Below are 15,213 nucleotides of genomic sequence, written 5' to 3'. Positions count from 1 at the left end.
GTGTGTGTGTGTGTGTGTGTGTGTGTGTTTCTGCACTGTGTGTGAGCAGAGTGGAGCAGTGGATTGTGGGTATCTTGTGTTTCCTCCTGGGCCGTGACAGCCAGTCAGCTGTTGCAAACTTTTGACATACTTTTGAGAGCTCTGTTTATCTGCCGTGTGTGTTCGGATGGTGGATCACACTGGAAACACACTTTCTGCGTTTTCACCGGCCATCGAGCGCGAATCTGCCCGGTTTTTGAGGACCTGTCGACATATTTAGGAAAAGAAGAAGAAGGAGAAGCAGAAAGCCGCGCCGTCGGAATGAGTCTGAACGAGCACTCCCTCCAGGCTCTGTCCTGGAGAAAGCTCTACTTGAGCCGAGCCAAGCTAAAAGCCACCAGCCGCACTTCTGCGCTGCTGTCGGGCTTTGCCATGGTGAGTTTTGACTTTCTTCGGCGTTTTTCCTGCGTGCGGGCGCGCGCCCCAGGGCCGCCGCGAAGCGCGCAGAGCGCAACAGAGTCAGCGCGCGTGACGCAGATGATTGTTTCCCAGCAGAGGGTCATTTTACAGGCCTGCGCCGCGGCTGCCGTACGCTCAGTCTGCGCCTTCAAACTCCATTAGAAGTGTGTAAAGTGTAAGTAAAGTGAACCAGAAGGACGGTGAAGGGAGGATTAATGCAGCTTGACTCACGCGCGTCACTGTGCGCGGTAACGGTGTGAAGAAACGCTTCAAGTGAACTTCTGTTTTCAGTGTAATAAGGAAAACACAGAGCAGCACCAGACAGGGCTGTGAGGAGAAGATTACTGTAATATGACTGACAACTTACCTGTATACTTACTTTTCATGGCTATTTGATAAACGGTGACTGTCCATGGTTTTCGTATAAAATGTACATTTCCCATGAACCTTCCTGGGTTCTTTGAAGTCATATTGTGTTCATATTTATACACAAAGCTTATGTCAACTTGTGCCACTTCAATATAAAATTACAGTTATGAGTGGACATTTCTTTCAAGTCTTTTCTCAAGACCAGGGATTTTCTTTTTGTTTTCATTTATAATTCAGTACAAAGTAACTGTATATTACTAATATCAATTTCGGGTAAATACACACTCACATTATTTTCTGGATTTTTCTTTGGAGTCAGCCGTGAAAGTAATCTTGAATGGTTCTTTACTAATCTTCATATTCATTTGTGCCATCTCTGGTGCCAAATGCATGTCTTGATGAGAATTTCATTTATAGGTAACAGTGAGAGCACACTTGAAGGTTTGCTTAGAATGAGGGAAACTATAAAATGAGCCCAACTGAAAATAACTTTTAACATTTTTTTACTTTTTAATTTATTTTTTAATGTAAAAATTGTTTGCTGTTGTGAGGATTCAAGTTAAATACATTTATTACTGCTACTACTACTACTACTACAGTAACACTCATAATAATAAATGCATTGTTAAGTTTCTCTGTATAAAAGGCATCTCTGGTCAGCTTTGGAAGCAGTATCATATGCAGCATAGTCATCATACATTGACACTTGAGAGTCATGATGTCTCCAGGGTCAAATGAGGTCAAAAATTGTGATATATGTAATAACACTCAGACATCTATTATATGAAGCAAAGTAGATTTACAACCTTGTGTTTTAAATTTGTTTTTCAAAACTAAAATCTGCTCTTTGAATTTTCCCAGGTGGCGATGGTGGAGGTGCAGCTGGAGCGGAATCATGCGTATCCTCCGGGCCTGCTTATAGCTTTCAGCGCCTGCACCACCATTCTGGTGGCAGTGCACCTCTTTGCCCTCATGATCAGCACATGCATCCTCCCCAACCTGGAAGCCGTGAGCAACGTGCACAACCTCAACTCTGTGAACGAGTCTCCCCATGAGCGCATGCACCGCCACATAGAGCTGGCCTGGGCTTTCTCCACAGTGATAGGCACCCTGCTCTTCCTGACGGAGGTGATGCTTCTGTGCTGGGTGAAGTTCCTACCGCTCGAAAGCAGAACGGCCAACAACACCGTAGCCATAACGTCCGGCGAGGCAGCCGCCATTGCGTCCACGTGCATCATGGTGCCGTTTGGAATAGTTTTTATCGTCTTCGCCGTCCACTTTTACCGCACACTCGTCAGTCACAAAACGGACCGGCAGATCCGAGAGCTGGAGCAGGTCATTCGGCTGCAGAACCAGCTGGACCACAGGGCAGAAAACGACGACCTGAAGGCCGCCGTCCATTACCCCTGATTGTAGCCAATGATCGTACAAATGCAGAGACACTCAGCAGTGCCTTCAGTATGAAAACCCTTTTTAAAAAGCTTTATTTTTTAAGTTTTTCAAACACGCTCAGACGTTTTTCTTCTGAAATTGCAAGCTGGGTCTGTTCAGTGTTGTACATTTTGGCTCGGTCCTCTTTTGGATGTTGCATGTTCAAAATCTTTGACATTATTTATATTAGTTTAACCTTCGGGGTGTTTGTACGTCCTTTGTTTTCTCTTGCCACCGGTTCTTTGACTTCAATGAAATAATCAATTTCATTATCAGTCACATGATAAGTGAAGCGTTTTAATTGGGGTTCACGTGGGAAGTGGTGTCCAGCGGCGTTATCCACCAAGAGACAGATATCATCTTAAAGCTCCATGGTGGTGTTATGATTGATTCACATCTAAAATGTCCTTGGTTTGAATCCATTTAGTGGATTTGTTTTTTTTAAGTCGGAATGTTTTCCCACATGTGTGGCTTAGTTTAAATCAACTGGTTTTTACCCCACAGTCCAAAGATCATGCAGTTAAGGTTACTGGTTACCGAAAAGCCCCTAAGATGATGAATGTGTGATTGTATGCATATCTGTGTTTTCCCTGTGAGGGACTGGTGAGCTGTCCATAGCGTGTCCTGCCTTCGACCATAGTCGACTGATCGGCTGGTGCCCTCAGCTTTACATGAAATCTTGTATAGAAGTGAAGTGATGCCAAAGATTTATTATCAACTCATTTATCTATATTGAAAACATAATTCTATCTGCACCAAAATGCACGAGACAAGGTACTTTTTTTCCATATTCAGCAAGCCTTAGTCCTTCAGGTTTGTTTGATGCACAACTCCTGATAGTTTTTTTTTCTGCCTTATCAGCTTTTTTGGTTCTGTTTACTCACCTGATATTTTGATGATTCTCCTTTCTGAAAAGCTCTAAAACCTGTATGCATAGGAAAAAAAATATGCACCTGAGTTTCAAGTCGGTTAAAAAAAAAGCTCAAATACTGTAGAAAGAATACCAAAGAATACAAAGGATAAATACAAATGCTTCTAGCCAAAGTTTGTTGTTATGTCATTTACAGGATGGGTCAAAGTGAATTCAAAAAGGTATTAAGGGCATTTTACCAGTACCTTGTTTGCAATCAACACGTGTGTCTTATCTGGTTATAAAATGAATTTTACGTAGTAATTTGACAATTTTGCTTGTTTTTGACCTTTACTGTTTTTATTTAAATCCACTGCAAACCCTACAAAAAATGGTTACGGAATTTGAAGACATGTTGTTGAATGTTTATTGATGAAGCTTGAACATTTTGAATGATGTTCTCTTACTTTTCATAGTTTACATTGTAGAGCATGTTCACACTTGAGTGTTAAGTTGAAGATTTATGTGTGGAATTTATGTGTTTTTGTTTTGCCTTGTGACACATCGCTGAATAGTTTTCTTGTTTTTGCACATTTTACTGTCTTTACTGTAAAACTGGTACATAAAACACATCTTGATATCGAAAAACATTTATCCCCCAAATATCAACGAAACATAACACTTTTATAATTTTATTTTAGGTCCTGAATAAAATACCGTTACTGAATATGTGCCTATAGGTCAAGGTAATGCTGTGAAACGTTTGCAGTACCAATTCTCTATACTTTATACTGAGTCTTTGTCATGAAATACATTCTTAAGATTAAATTTGCATCCAAACTGTGTGGGTCACATGATAAACCTCTCTGAAAAACTCTACAGATGCTTGGTGGTTGGCAAACGCTGTAGTAAAATGGTCATTACTCCTTTAACCATGTTATTTTTAGACTTTTCTCACTGGGGGAAAAAAGGACTGAAGCTGATTTTGGATTGACTGTGCACCATCAATCAATCGCTTCTGATTATTACTACCAGACAAGCATTCTTGAAAAAATAAGCCAAACAATGCAAGTGGAGGCATTTTACTTTGGTTCATTTTTGTGGTGTATTTATTTTACTAAATGTATCTTCCTGTATATAAAGTACATGTTTGTGTCGGTGCATAATCGCTGTGTTTTTTTCACTATGTTGGTGGCAGATTTTTGACCTGGTCAGAGTCACCGTGGCTTTTTGTGGTGCTTGTTTGAAAATTAAAAAAATATATAACTGGATTTGTGTTTTTTTAATGTTTAGAACTGAACTGCTTTTTTATGTGAAGGGAAAAAAATCATGAGGAAATTGTGTGTTGTTGCATAAACTGCAAGCAATGATGACACACATCAAGGAAATGTCTGTGAAATTTCAGTTACTCCATGAGCGCACGCACACACACACACACACACACACACACACACACACACACATACACACGCACACACACATCACTGACTTCTTCCTGTACTGCTCAGTGCGATTAACATTTGTTTTTCTTTAGCTCTCTGAATAGTCGACATTTTCCCCTCTGTTTTGCAGAGCACTCCAAGTACACAGCAGCGATAATGACATTGTAGACACTGTTCAAAATTTTAGAAATGTATCACTAAAAAATGTGTTGCTTTTCCTTTAGCTGTAGCTAGAAACTGTGTATCACTCTGCTTCTTGGTGCTGACATAGTCATCGAATTAATGTTTTTTTTTTAAATGAGACATCTAAAACATGCAGGACAGGGATCCTCACAGGAACAGGGTTGGGGTCAGCTGATTTCCACTGCATGGATGAAAATATTCAGCCATCTATTAATTCCTGGATCCAGGTTTTCTATTCTGACCCAGATACCCTGCCCTTTTATACATCCCTGGTTTCTTCAACCAAGCACATACCAAGATATTTTGAACAATGCTGTGCTTCCATCTTTGTGGCAAACGTTTGTGTTGTGATGAACCGCTCACAAATCTTGTGGAAAGGCTCAGAGAAAGAGTAGAATCCACCGTAGTTGCAAAAGGAAAGCCATGTTTTCCTCATTTCCAAGAATAGCAACTCTAAATTCCTTCTGTTGGTTGCAGTTCTTTTGCTTTCAGTCGGTCTTTACTGGCTCATGGTTAATCAGGAGACAAATGGGAAAGGATGGTCTCTGTGACTGCTTGTCTCAGTGTGCATATACACTGCAGATGTAAAGCAAAGATCAACTGTTCATGCACTTAAAGAAGCAGGTACACTCAATTCACTCATCTGTTCAGCATCCGGAATGTGATGGTATGCCTAGATAAAACAGTTTGAAGTGACAAAGACTTTGAAATACACATGAAGGAAGGGAATTAGTAGTAAGTAGTTCCACCTTCTCCTACAAGAAAGTGCTTTGAAAAAAATATACAGTAAACTATTAAATCTAACTGTATACTGCAAATGCTCAGCTTCATGTCCCCTTGAAGTGTACACAGATCAGCTCATTTTAGTTCAGGGGCCACATAGAGCACAGTGTCAGGTTGAGTGGGCTGAACTGATAAAATAGTAACATAATAGCTTTTCCTTTTTTTCAAAACTAAATATGATAATCTCAACATAAACCCAGTGTTAATGATACCTCAGAGTATATACCCTACAGTGAAATGTTCAAAATCATCTCTGATTAATACGCTTTGCAGCATAGAGCATGTTGGACTGAACTTTCTTAGTTCGGGTCTCAGTGTTTCATCGTGTTTAACATTCTACAATAAAACAGCTAAAAAGTTTAGGTTTTATGTTTATCATACTGTAATTTCATGGCCCGATTGGAGCCACTTGTGGATCAGGTGTGGATGGCTTGCCTTATGTTGGACACCACTGTATAGACTGTAACAATATTATTATTATTATTATGCCGTGAAGGTCAAGGGCCCTATCATTATCATCATCATCATCATTATTATTATTATTATTATTATTATTATTATTATTATTATTATTATTATTATTATTGTTATAGAAACCTGCGTTGAAAGGTTCTCACCTGTTGTGTCCTTCCGCCTCGCCCTGAGGATCTATATTCTGCCTCCGCGTGCTGAAGCGGATGAATCTATTTTCCAACCTGGGCGACGAACTGCCAAAGAAAAGAAACAAAAACAACACAAAACGCAGCGAAATTCTCAACTGCTTTTTCACAATGTGGTTCCTTCGAAGGATAAGACTTCGGTACAGGTAGGCGAGATGCAAACATGTTTCGCTCTGCGCGCGGTTTATTGGAGGAGCTGGAGGATGCGAACACGCCACAGGTGATGGAGAGCATCACCTGTCGGGGCGTGTTTGAGCTCCAGCCCGCTCGCTCGCTGCTGCGTCTAGCCTGACCGACGTAACCGTGTTTTCCAGGTTTTGACCAATGTAATGGAAAGCGACACACAAACTTCTGAGAGAGAGACCCCGCTTCGGACCTGGAGCAGCTGGAACCTGATTATTGATCCCGTGTTGACCAACGGACTGTATAAAGTGTATCGTTACGATGGAAAACATTTCAACCTGCCCGTGAGAGTCTCTCCAATATCTGTTTATCCTCTCCCGTCTCTCAAATTAGCTTATACGCACTTTACAGATATATTTTGTGTAATTCCCCCCCCCCCCCCCCTCAATGCAACCATGTCCTTTCCTGATCAGGTGGAGGACCTCGGTCTCTTTCCTGTAGACGCAGTCCGGGATCCTCGCATCTGCCGCCTGTGGAGTAAATCCAGAAACACTGACCTGCTCGTCCCCAAATTCAAGGTAACTGGAAAAAAATCCACCTTAATAACAATAACAGAGGCTACAGTAATGGCCACAGGTAGGAAACAGCTGAATTATTGACTCTTCCGGCTCAGTTTCTTTTGGATTGAGTCCATTAAACTTACATGCATTCATAGCTATATAATAATATAATACAATATTCTATAATCCTTTATTTTTACCACAATAGGGAAATTTGACAATAATACACATGTGAAACAACATTAACAATAATAGCAAAAACATTTTTCTATATATTCATTCAATAATACAGTATTTATAGAGTAATTAAATTTTTTGGCGAGGTCAAATATGACTGAAATGGCAAACTTTCACTGAGATTATTAAGCTAATAATTTTTGTTTGTATTCTTGACAAAAACAAAAAAGATGAAGCTGTCCGTCTGTAAAAATAGGCATGGGACCGCCAGTTGTCCATGCCTGCTCTAGACCCTTGAGACTGTAGCAGCAAGCTTGTGACTGGAAGGTCAGGGTTCAAATCCGTCGAGAAGAGCAGCTGCCATAAAACTTTGGCCAAGGTGAACATGCAGATCGCAATCTCCCACGGCGATCCCAGATCGGAGCAGATGAAAGAAGGTCATCGTAGTGGTGCCACTGTGATTGCACATTCACACATGGAGAGTGAAAACTCCGTCCTTACCTAATTGCTTACAAAATAACATTATCATCAACACTGTACTGTGAGGGTGAATTAAAACATACAGCATGTTTAAGGATTTAGAAATTGTGTACCCTGAGAAGAAACTGTCTACTTCCAACATCAGTCTGAAGGATTTTAATTTTCCATGTGACACTCAAAGATTAATTGCATTTTTGAATGCAACAAGAATTTTAAAAAAATAACTTATAGATCACAAAGTTTGCATTTAACCATCATATTATTGTTTACTGAACATAACCATTTCAGACAGATGTTGTGGTTTTGCAATAACCATTATAGTAGTTGCATGTGTTTTTACTTTAAATAAGTAGAAAAAGTTTACAAATTATACCGATCACTGAGTTGTAATACAAGTAATTATGCAGATTATAGACTATTGCTATGCGATTACAGTAACATAGGTTCAAGTACACAATGTGTCTAAAATGATTTAAAACTGCAATTTTTCTGTTTGATACAGATCTGCAAATTGACCTTAAACGGGATTAAACAATATACTGTAGGAGATGGAATTATGGAGAACAACTCACTTCTATAGGACAGCTATTCACTTCTTTAATTTTACAATTTTCCTATTTTCTAATGATATAATTTGTTGATATGTTTCAGGTTGATGAATGGTACATTGGCCCTGTTCTTCCAAAAGAAGTGACCTTTTCTAAGCTCAACGACAATGTTAGGGAGACGTTCCTGACAAATATGTGCCAAAAATATGGGAGCATTGATGAGGTGGAAATATTTTACAATCCTAAGAACAGAAAGCATTTGGGAATCGCAAAGGTCGTCTTTGACACAGTGAAGGCCGCGAAAGAAGCTGTGCAGCACCTCCATCAGACATCAGTGATGGGAAATATTATTCACGTAGAAATCGATCCTAAAGGTAATCCTTCAATTTGAACTTGTTCAAATAGATATCCTGACGTTGTTGAGTTTCTTCACGATTTACTGATGACATGCAATTAAATTTCCCAGGTGAAAACAGAGCACGATATCTCCAGCTCCTCCTAAATGGCCTGTGTACTCCGTGGACATTGCCGGTGGGCAGCAGCGAGCAAGCTCTTCAAAGCCTCATTGATAGTTTGCTGGTAAACAGTTAAAGCTGTCTGTTATGGTTTCATCTTTTAAGCTGTTGTATAGGATTTGATTTTTTTTAAGAATAGTACTAATTTGTGTTTCTTTTACAGAGCAATGCAGCAATTCAGAGACTGGGCATTGCGTCCAGTCCCGCCAGCATTACTACGCCGCGCTCTCTAGACACAGCCTTCTCCAGTATTTGGCAGGATACGCCTTGCAGCTTTGGGCTCACGCCCCATTCTCTGGGAACTCCTCACACTCCCTGTTTGACCGCGACGCCGCTTTCACAGGACTCCTGCTACTCCAGCCTTCAGGCGACACCCGTCCTCCAGGGGGAGCCATCCATCCACAGTGTTCACAAACCTCCCAGGCAAGAGCTCTGGCATCGCAAACCTGCGAGGCGCTACAGGGGATCAAGGACAAATATTGATTTAATTTTAAAGCATTGCCAACAACAAACACCACAACTACTGTCCGAGCGAAAGAGACCTAACGCTAATCAGCTTATGCTGTGGAGTGGCGATCCTCTGTCACCTGCTCATATTAGAAAGCCTTCCTTTCACATAACCTCACCGCTTGAAGAATGCGGAGATACACCGAGCTCAACTCCTTCAGCTTTCCCCATGAACTGCGACTCTTTCAGGATCCTGAGCATTGTTGACACACCTGACCTTCACACCACAGCGACTGTTCCTCCTGACGATAACCAGCCAAAGATAGAGAGTCTGGACTCACGCATTGAGAGCTTACTGACAAACAGCCAGATCACTGACCTGTCATGTATTGAGGGAGAATCTTTAGATGACGATGAACGTTGTCAGGGCAGCCCAGCTCCGCCATCCTCAGCTCTTCCTCCCCCACTCATAGATGACCAGAAGTTCAGCAGTCAGGCTTCTGACAGGTCCCTCACAAGCAGTCGCCAGCGATCAGACACTGAAGTGGTGGATGTCAGTCCATCATGGCCTTTCGAAAATGAAGATGATGAAACAGCTGCGGCCGTTTCGTTCCTTACAAAAAACTCAGAGGATGCCTCTCCCTCAGAATTTTCACATTTTGAAAGGAGGGAAACCGAAGCAGTCAGGTTCCAGTCACAACGCATCAGGGTAATTCTATACATTCAGTACATGCATTGTGATGTCTATGAAAGCCGCAGATCTTGTTAAAACTTTATTGTGTCTTACACAGGACAGTCATTCAGCACTCAAGGATAAGAAGCGCCGCAATCACAGACAATCTGGAGCTGTTTCTTCGAGCAGCAGCACCACTCAACGTATCGCCCAAAAAGCTCCTCCTGCTGTCGCACTGCAAAGCCCCCATCCAGCAGCAGCCCGCTTTCCTTTCCCCATGCCCCCATTTACCCTGCCTGTCCCACCCGTTCCACCTTGCCTGCCAGATGGATCGATCCCCATCCCACCTCCATGCTGGGTTCCCCCTCTAAGCCATCACACTGCCATCCTCATCCCCCCTCCTCCTCTCCCACCTCCACCTTCAGTTGCTCCCCCACCACCTTTTTTGTTACCCCCACCACCTTTGAGGATTCCACTTTCTGTTACCCCTGTTGTGCACAGCAGTGCACCTTTATCATTTCCCCATCCATGCTGGCCTATGCCACCCTTTCCCACGTTCAACCCTCATGTGCCACCACCGGATTATGTGCCCGTGCAGGAAAACCCACATCGGCTCACTGCAGATAAAGTTTTAGAGGTCCTCATGAACGAACTGAAGCTGATCATTAAGAAGGACATTACACGTCGAATGATTGAAGGCGTCGCCTTTAAAGCATTTGAGGACTGGTGGGACTGTCAGGAGAGGAGAGCAAAGGTACATATTGAAACAAACGTTTTCCTTTTTTGTGCTTAACGTCTACAAATTTTGGTAATTCTTTAATTTTACTGTTTACTCAAGGTTCAGCCGTCTCCCTCAAAGAGTGCAGCAACATGTCATGAGGAGAGACGCAAATTCATGACGACCCTCAGTGGAGCTGGCGAGCAGTTCAAAAAGCCTCCGCTGCCATCCTTCAGGGTAAGCTGTTCCCCGTACTGTTATTTCAAACACACCAGCATGTGTCTGCTGAGCGATGCCTATCATGTGAAATAAAATAACTATTTATTCAGGTGAAAAGGAAAAGATCAGAAGAGATGGAAAATCAGTCTTGTTCTGATAAAGAAACATCTGGTCAGTGCTTCGTCTTATCCGTTATATTAATGTACAGTCTGATCAGTTGTGTTTCCTAATCGTGTAATGAATATGTTGACGATATAGATAAAAGTGAGAGAGCCAAACGCAGACATGCCAGACCCCTGGAGCTTGACAGCGATGGTGGTGAGGATGATGAAGGGAAAGAAAAAGACAAGATACGTGAAGAGGAGGAAATGGTGTCAGAGAGAGAAGAATCTAGCGTGCCAGATGATCATCAAATCCTGGTAAGAAGACAATTTACTTGAAAGATTAAATTACTAAACACATTTTCATGCATTGACAATCATAGTAGTTTTGATAAGCTGCTGTTTACAGTTTTCAGTATTAAAACAATTGTCACATTTTAACATTCTGAGAAAGAAAGTTATCATTGATTTTTCTCATCAGCCTGACAGAATTGATTATGAAGATGAAGATGATGATGACAGCCATGAAGCAGAGGATGAAAGCAAGTTGTCTCAGAAACAGATGGACGATGAAACTACACTGACTACCGATGGCGTGCAAAGCTCTTATAGTGGTATGTCCATTTTCACAAACTGAGAAACACAAACACTGAAAGCATAAAAGCACAACTAACTAAATAACAATGTTTGTTTCGATCCTCAGAGAGTTTTTCCGACGGCAGCTCATTGGAGGAAAGCCAGTCAGAGTCGTCAGACTTTGATTCCTCCGATTCGTCGTCTTCGGAGAGCTTTGAGGACTCGTTCTCTGACCTCAGCACCGATGGCGAAGACATGGAGGAGCAAGAGGACAACAGCAAAAGCGAGGAGAGTATAGTGATATCGTCAGATGACGACCCGATGGAGCTTGAGCCCCCTCTCACACCCGTAGCCCCACTGACCCCTGACCCGGGTCTGCAGGACTGGTCGGATCTGTTTCACCGGGAGCAAAGCGAGGAGGACCAGGATACGCCTGGTCAACGAGACACCTGCGACTTGGATACGTTGATGGAGTTTCAGAGAAGCGACCCAGCGGAGCTACACCCCCCATCACCCATAGGACTCGCAGGTTATATGTTTTTCAAGTTTTTACTGATTTATATATTTAATGTCATTATAACTTTGCTAACTTGGATTTTCAGTTCAGTTTCATCTTTATCTCAGAATCAGGACACAGGTGAAGATGAAATATTCCACTATATTAGTAAATTATGTACTGATACTAGTAATTTAAAAATTCGCAGCTGGTTTTCTGTAAAGTGACAACTGTAAAGTCGACACCTTGACTCGTCATCTTTGGCTCTGATTCACCAAAACTTCCACAACAACAGTCAGTGTCAGATCAATAGTAAAGTCAAATATTAACCATGTAGGTTTTGTTCAGAGCCTTGCAGCTTGAAAAATATAAACTTTCAGTCCCTCTTGATTGTAATATTTTCAATGTGTTTGAATGGCTCTATCCTTTAGATTATGCAACAAGATTGATAATGTTGAGCCTGTCAATATGTCTGTGACTCTGCAGGTGTGGAATCTTGTCATGACATGGAGCTGAAGATGCCTGCATGGTCATTAGACTTTCAGGAGAGCGCAGAAAACTTGAGGCCCCTCACTCCGACTGGCTGCTCGCTGGACACGGACCCCGATCTCCTGATCAAAAGCAAACCAACTTCTCCAGCTGAGGAGGAGGCAGAACGACCACAAACACCAGGCAGAGGCATAGTGAACGATCTGGAAAGTGAAGACTTGGATGAAACGCATGAGGTTCTCTCCCAAACAAGCAGCGAACACATTCGTACAACTTCTAATGTACTGGCTGCCCCGTACTCATCATACCAGAGGACGCCCAGAACTCCTGGCAGAGAGGACATGTGCCTTTGGAATTATTCCAGTTCTGTAAGAGCGCCTGCAACACCTGGCAGAGAGACCATGGCATCAGAGGGAAGCCCTGAGTTCTCACTTCTTAGCAGTCCTCCTGTTCTACCCTCATCCAGCAATCCTTACATCACAGCACCAAAGACTCCAGGGAGAGACATTAAGTTACCTCGATGGACCGTGGTTCACAGGAGGAAAATAGAAACTATGAACATCTCTCAGCCTTGGATATGTAACCGATTTGGCTCAGGTTCTCCCATCACAGTGTCCTCGCCATGCAGCCTGTCTGAATCTTCACCTGATCTTGCAGAGGAGCGCGGCGTGTGGATGAGTTCAGGTGTGAGAACACGGCCCTTGCAAGGACTAGAGAACATGCCTGGCATTTTCAGTGAGGATAAATACGCACTGAGGCGCAAACAGTGGCTGAGAAGAAGAAGAAGAAGAGCTCGTCATCGGCACAGATCACATAAAAGATCCACAGGTTCGATGTCCCTGGGTAGCCGCCCTCACCGTTGGCGGTCAGGGTGTCAGGAGTGGGGAATCCTTAATTTTATCTGGAAGGATGGCCTCGACGAGGAAGATGAGCGGCTTCTGAAGTGTTCTTATGAGAAGCTACAAGAGACGGACAATGGCTTAGGGTGGCTGAGGGAAATCCCCTGGATACATCATCCTTATATCCTTTCTATTATTTTCAAATGAAATTATATCAACACAAGTTTTGAGTCTAAAGAAGGAAATATGTGAAGCAGTTTGATGATACAGCATAAATTCACTGTTTCTGGGATTGTTTTTAATGTTCTTATGAAGGAACAGTGAGTACTGGATTTAGACAAATAAGCCTTCCTATTTTATTGACGCTCCTCATTTTTATATCCTTAACTGTTGCTCACTGACCAAAGTCTTGACAGAAAATAGTGAGGAGGCAACATTCTGCCAGCGAAAACACAGGACGGGCTGTGCTCGCAGTGAAGGCTTCTATAAAATCAGCAGGGAAGATAAAATGAGATACCTCAACAACGTGAGGACACTGACTGATCTTCCATCCACAAGTGCTCAGGTACTGAGGAAGACAAAACGTGATGTTGTGAATAATCAAGCTTGTGTTAGTCTTTATTAACTCTGGTTTCCATCAGGGCCCGGCCCAGTATGCCACCTCACTGCGTTCAGGATCTGACTTTAGGTCTGAACAGCGCCGCCTGCTGTCGTCTTTCAGTTGTGACAGCGATCTGGTCAAGTTCAACCAACTGAAGGTAAACATATTAGAAAAACCCAACTCATTGCGATTACAAGAATGGACAGGAAACAGGATATCTAAAGAAAATATTTGCTTTTGGCTCAAATGTAAATCAATCAATCAGTCCATCATTGAGTATTGAGATTATGGTGCATGTGGTGCCAAGAGCCTATAGCCAAGAAAAACCACATGCTTACACTAACAATGCTGTGAAGACATACAGTTTCTTTCATTATATTCCTGGACCTTGTTTATCAGTGAAGGAATATAGTTACATAACAGGCCATCACAGCTCTAAAGCAGTCACTCTGAGACATCTGCCTTTTATTGGACCAATCTCTATACAGTTTGATGAGGATTTTTTGTCAGCTTGAGGCACAAGTTCAGTTTATTTACATGAAAATTACTTAATAAACATATTTGCATGTACCATTTATTCCAGTACTCTTTGTCAGGCCTGTGTGAACATATGAAATAACTCATTTTGTTATGAAATTTTTCCAATCTTTCTGTATCAGTTCCGGAAGAAGAGGATTCGTTTCAGCCGGAGTCACATCCACGAGTGGGGGCTGTTTGCCATGGAGCCAATCGCAGCAGATGAGATGGTGATTGAGTATGTGGGCGAAGTCATCAGACAGGTAAAGCAAACTAACAATGATTACATAAACAAAACACACACATACACACACAACTTTACCTCCTCCAGCAAGAAAAACCTCAAAAGCACTTTTAAACAAACCATTTTTTCCTAGATTGTATATCTCTGAATCTGTCCAGTGCTCCTCTCTGGGCCTCTGGTGGTTTTGGGTAGTTTCCAGGAGTGCGGGTGTTGTTGTGGAGGGAATCAACACTCTCATCTGTGACGCTCCTCCTCAGGTTATTGCTGACATGAGGGAGCAGAGGTATGAGGAGGAGGGCATTGGAAGCAGCTACTTGTTTCGGGTGGATGATGACACCATTATAGACGCCACTAAGTTTGGAAACCTATCCAGGTTCATCAATCACAGCTGCAACGTGAGTAAAAACCTGTGCTGCGGCATTAGGACTATATTCTAATCTTTAATGAAATACTTATTTTTGATGTTTCATTCAATTTTTATAAAAAATGTTTTTGTTTTTGTTTTGTTTTTGTTTTTGTTTTATTTTTGGTCTTTCAGCCTAACTGTTATGCAAAGATCATCACCGTGGAGTCTGAGAAAAAGATAGTGATTTACTCCCGGCAGGCAATAAGCGTCAATGAAGAGATCACCTATGACTACAAGTTCCCAATTGAGGAAACCAAGATCCCTTGCTTGTGTGGTGAATATAACTGCCGAGGCTCCTTGAACTGATCTCCAATTAAATGGCTCAAAGTG

At 42.1% G+C, this 15,213-nt stretch overlaps 2 protein-coding genes across 2 annotated transcripts; both read left to right on the top strand.

Annotated features, from left to right (window-relative positions):
- The first annotated feature begins 63 nt into the window (after positions 1-63).
- LOC115397652 (calcium release-activated calcium channel protein 1-like) lies at positions 64-4,359 on the top strand. The gene is made up of 2 exons (XM_030104081.1): positions 64-414; positions 1,669-4,359. Exons 1-2 carry the CDS (start codon positions 301-303, stop codon positions 2,215-2,217), a joined length of 663 nt encoding a protein of 220 aa, XP_029959941.1. The 5' UTR covers positions 64-300; the 3' UTR covers positions 2,218-4,359.
- A 2,125-nt stretch (positions 4,360-6,484) lies between these two features.
- Positions 6,485-15,189, top strand: LOC115397703 (histone-lysine N-methyltransferase SETD1B-like). Its single transcript, XM_030104145.1, has 16 exons — positions 6,485-6,622; positions 6,752-6,856; positions 8,147-8,417; positions 8,510-8,622; positions 8,722-9,558; positions 9,797-10,432; positions 10,517-10,633; positions 10,726-10,786; positions 10,874-10,933; positions 11,420-11,728; positions 12,275-13,297; positions 13,515-13,681; positions 13,758-13,874; positions 14,377-14,496; positions 14,735-14,872; positions 15,016-15,189. The coding sequence occupies exons 1-16, from the start codon at positions 6,485-6,487 to the stop codon at positions 15,187-15,189; spliced, it is 4,386 nt and encodes a 1,461-aa protein (XP_029960005.1).
- The last annotated feature ends 24 nt before the right edge of the window (positions 15,190-15,213 follow it).

Source organism: Salarias fasciatus, chromosome 12 (assembly GCF_902148845.1).
Source record: "Salarias fasciatus chromosome 12, fSalaFa1.1, whole genome shotgun sequence".
NCBI classification, from domain to species: Eukaryota; Metazoa; Chordata; class Actinopteri; order Blenniiformes; family Blenniidae; genus Salarias; species Salarias fasciatus.
The sequence above is the reverse complement of the archived record's forward strand: the minus strand, read 5'-3'. Positions and strand labels throughout refer to the sequence as shown.

Bases quoted from the DNA above. Each gene is read 5' to 3' on its own strand.
- LOC115397703 (XM_030104145.1), top strand. From the start codon at position 6,485: ATGGAAAGCGACACACAAACTTCTGAGAGAGAGACCCCGCTTCGGACC. The intron at 10,433-10,516 runs GTACATATTGAA...TGTTTACTCAAG, and splicing joins GTCAGGAGAGGAGAGCAAAG to GTTCAGCCGTCTCCCTCAAA. The intron at 13,682-13,757 runs GTACTGAGGAAG...GGTTTCCATCAG, and splicing joins TTCCATCCACAAGTGCTCAG to GGCCCGGCCCAGTATGCCAC.
- LOC115397652 (XM_030104081.1), top strand. From the start codon at position 301: ATGAGTCTGAACGAGCACTCCCTCCAGGCTCTGTCCTGGAGAAAGCTC. The intron at 415-1,668 runs GTGAGTTTTGAC...GAATTTTCCCAG, and splicing joins TGCTGTCGGGCTTTGCCATG to GTGGCGATGGTGGAGGTGCA.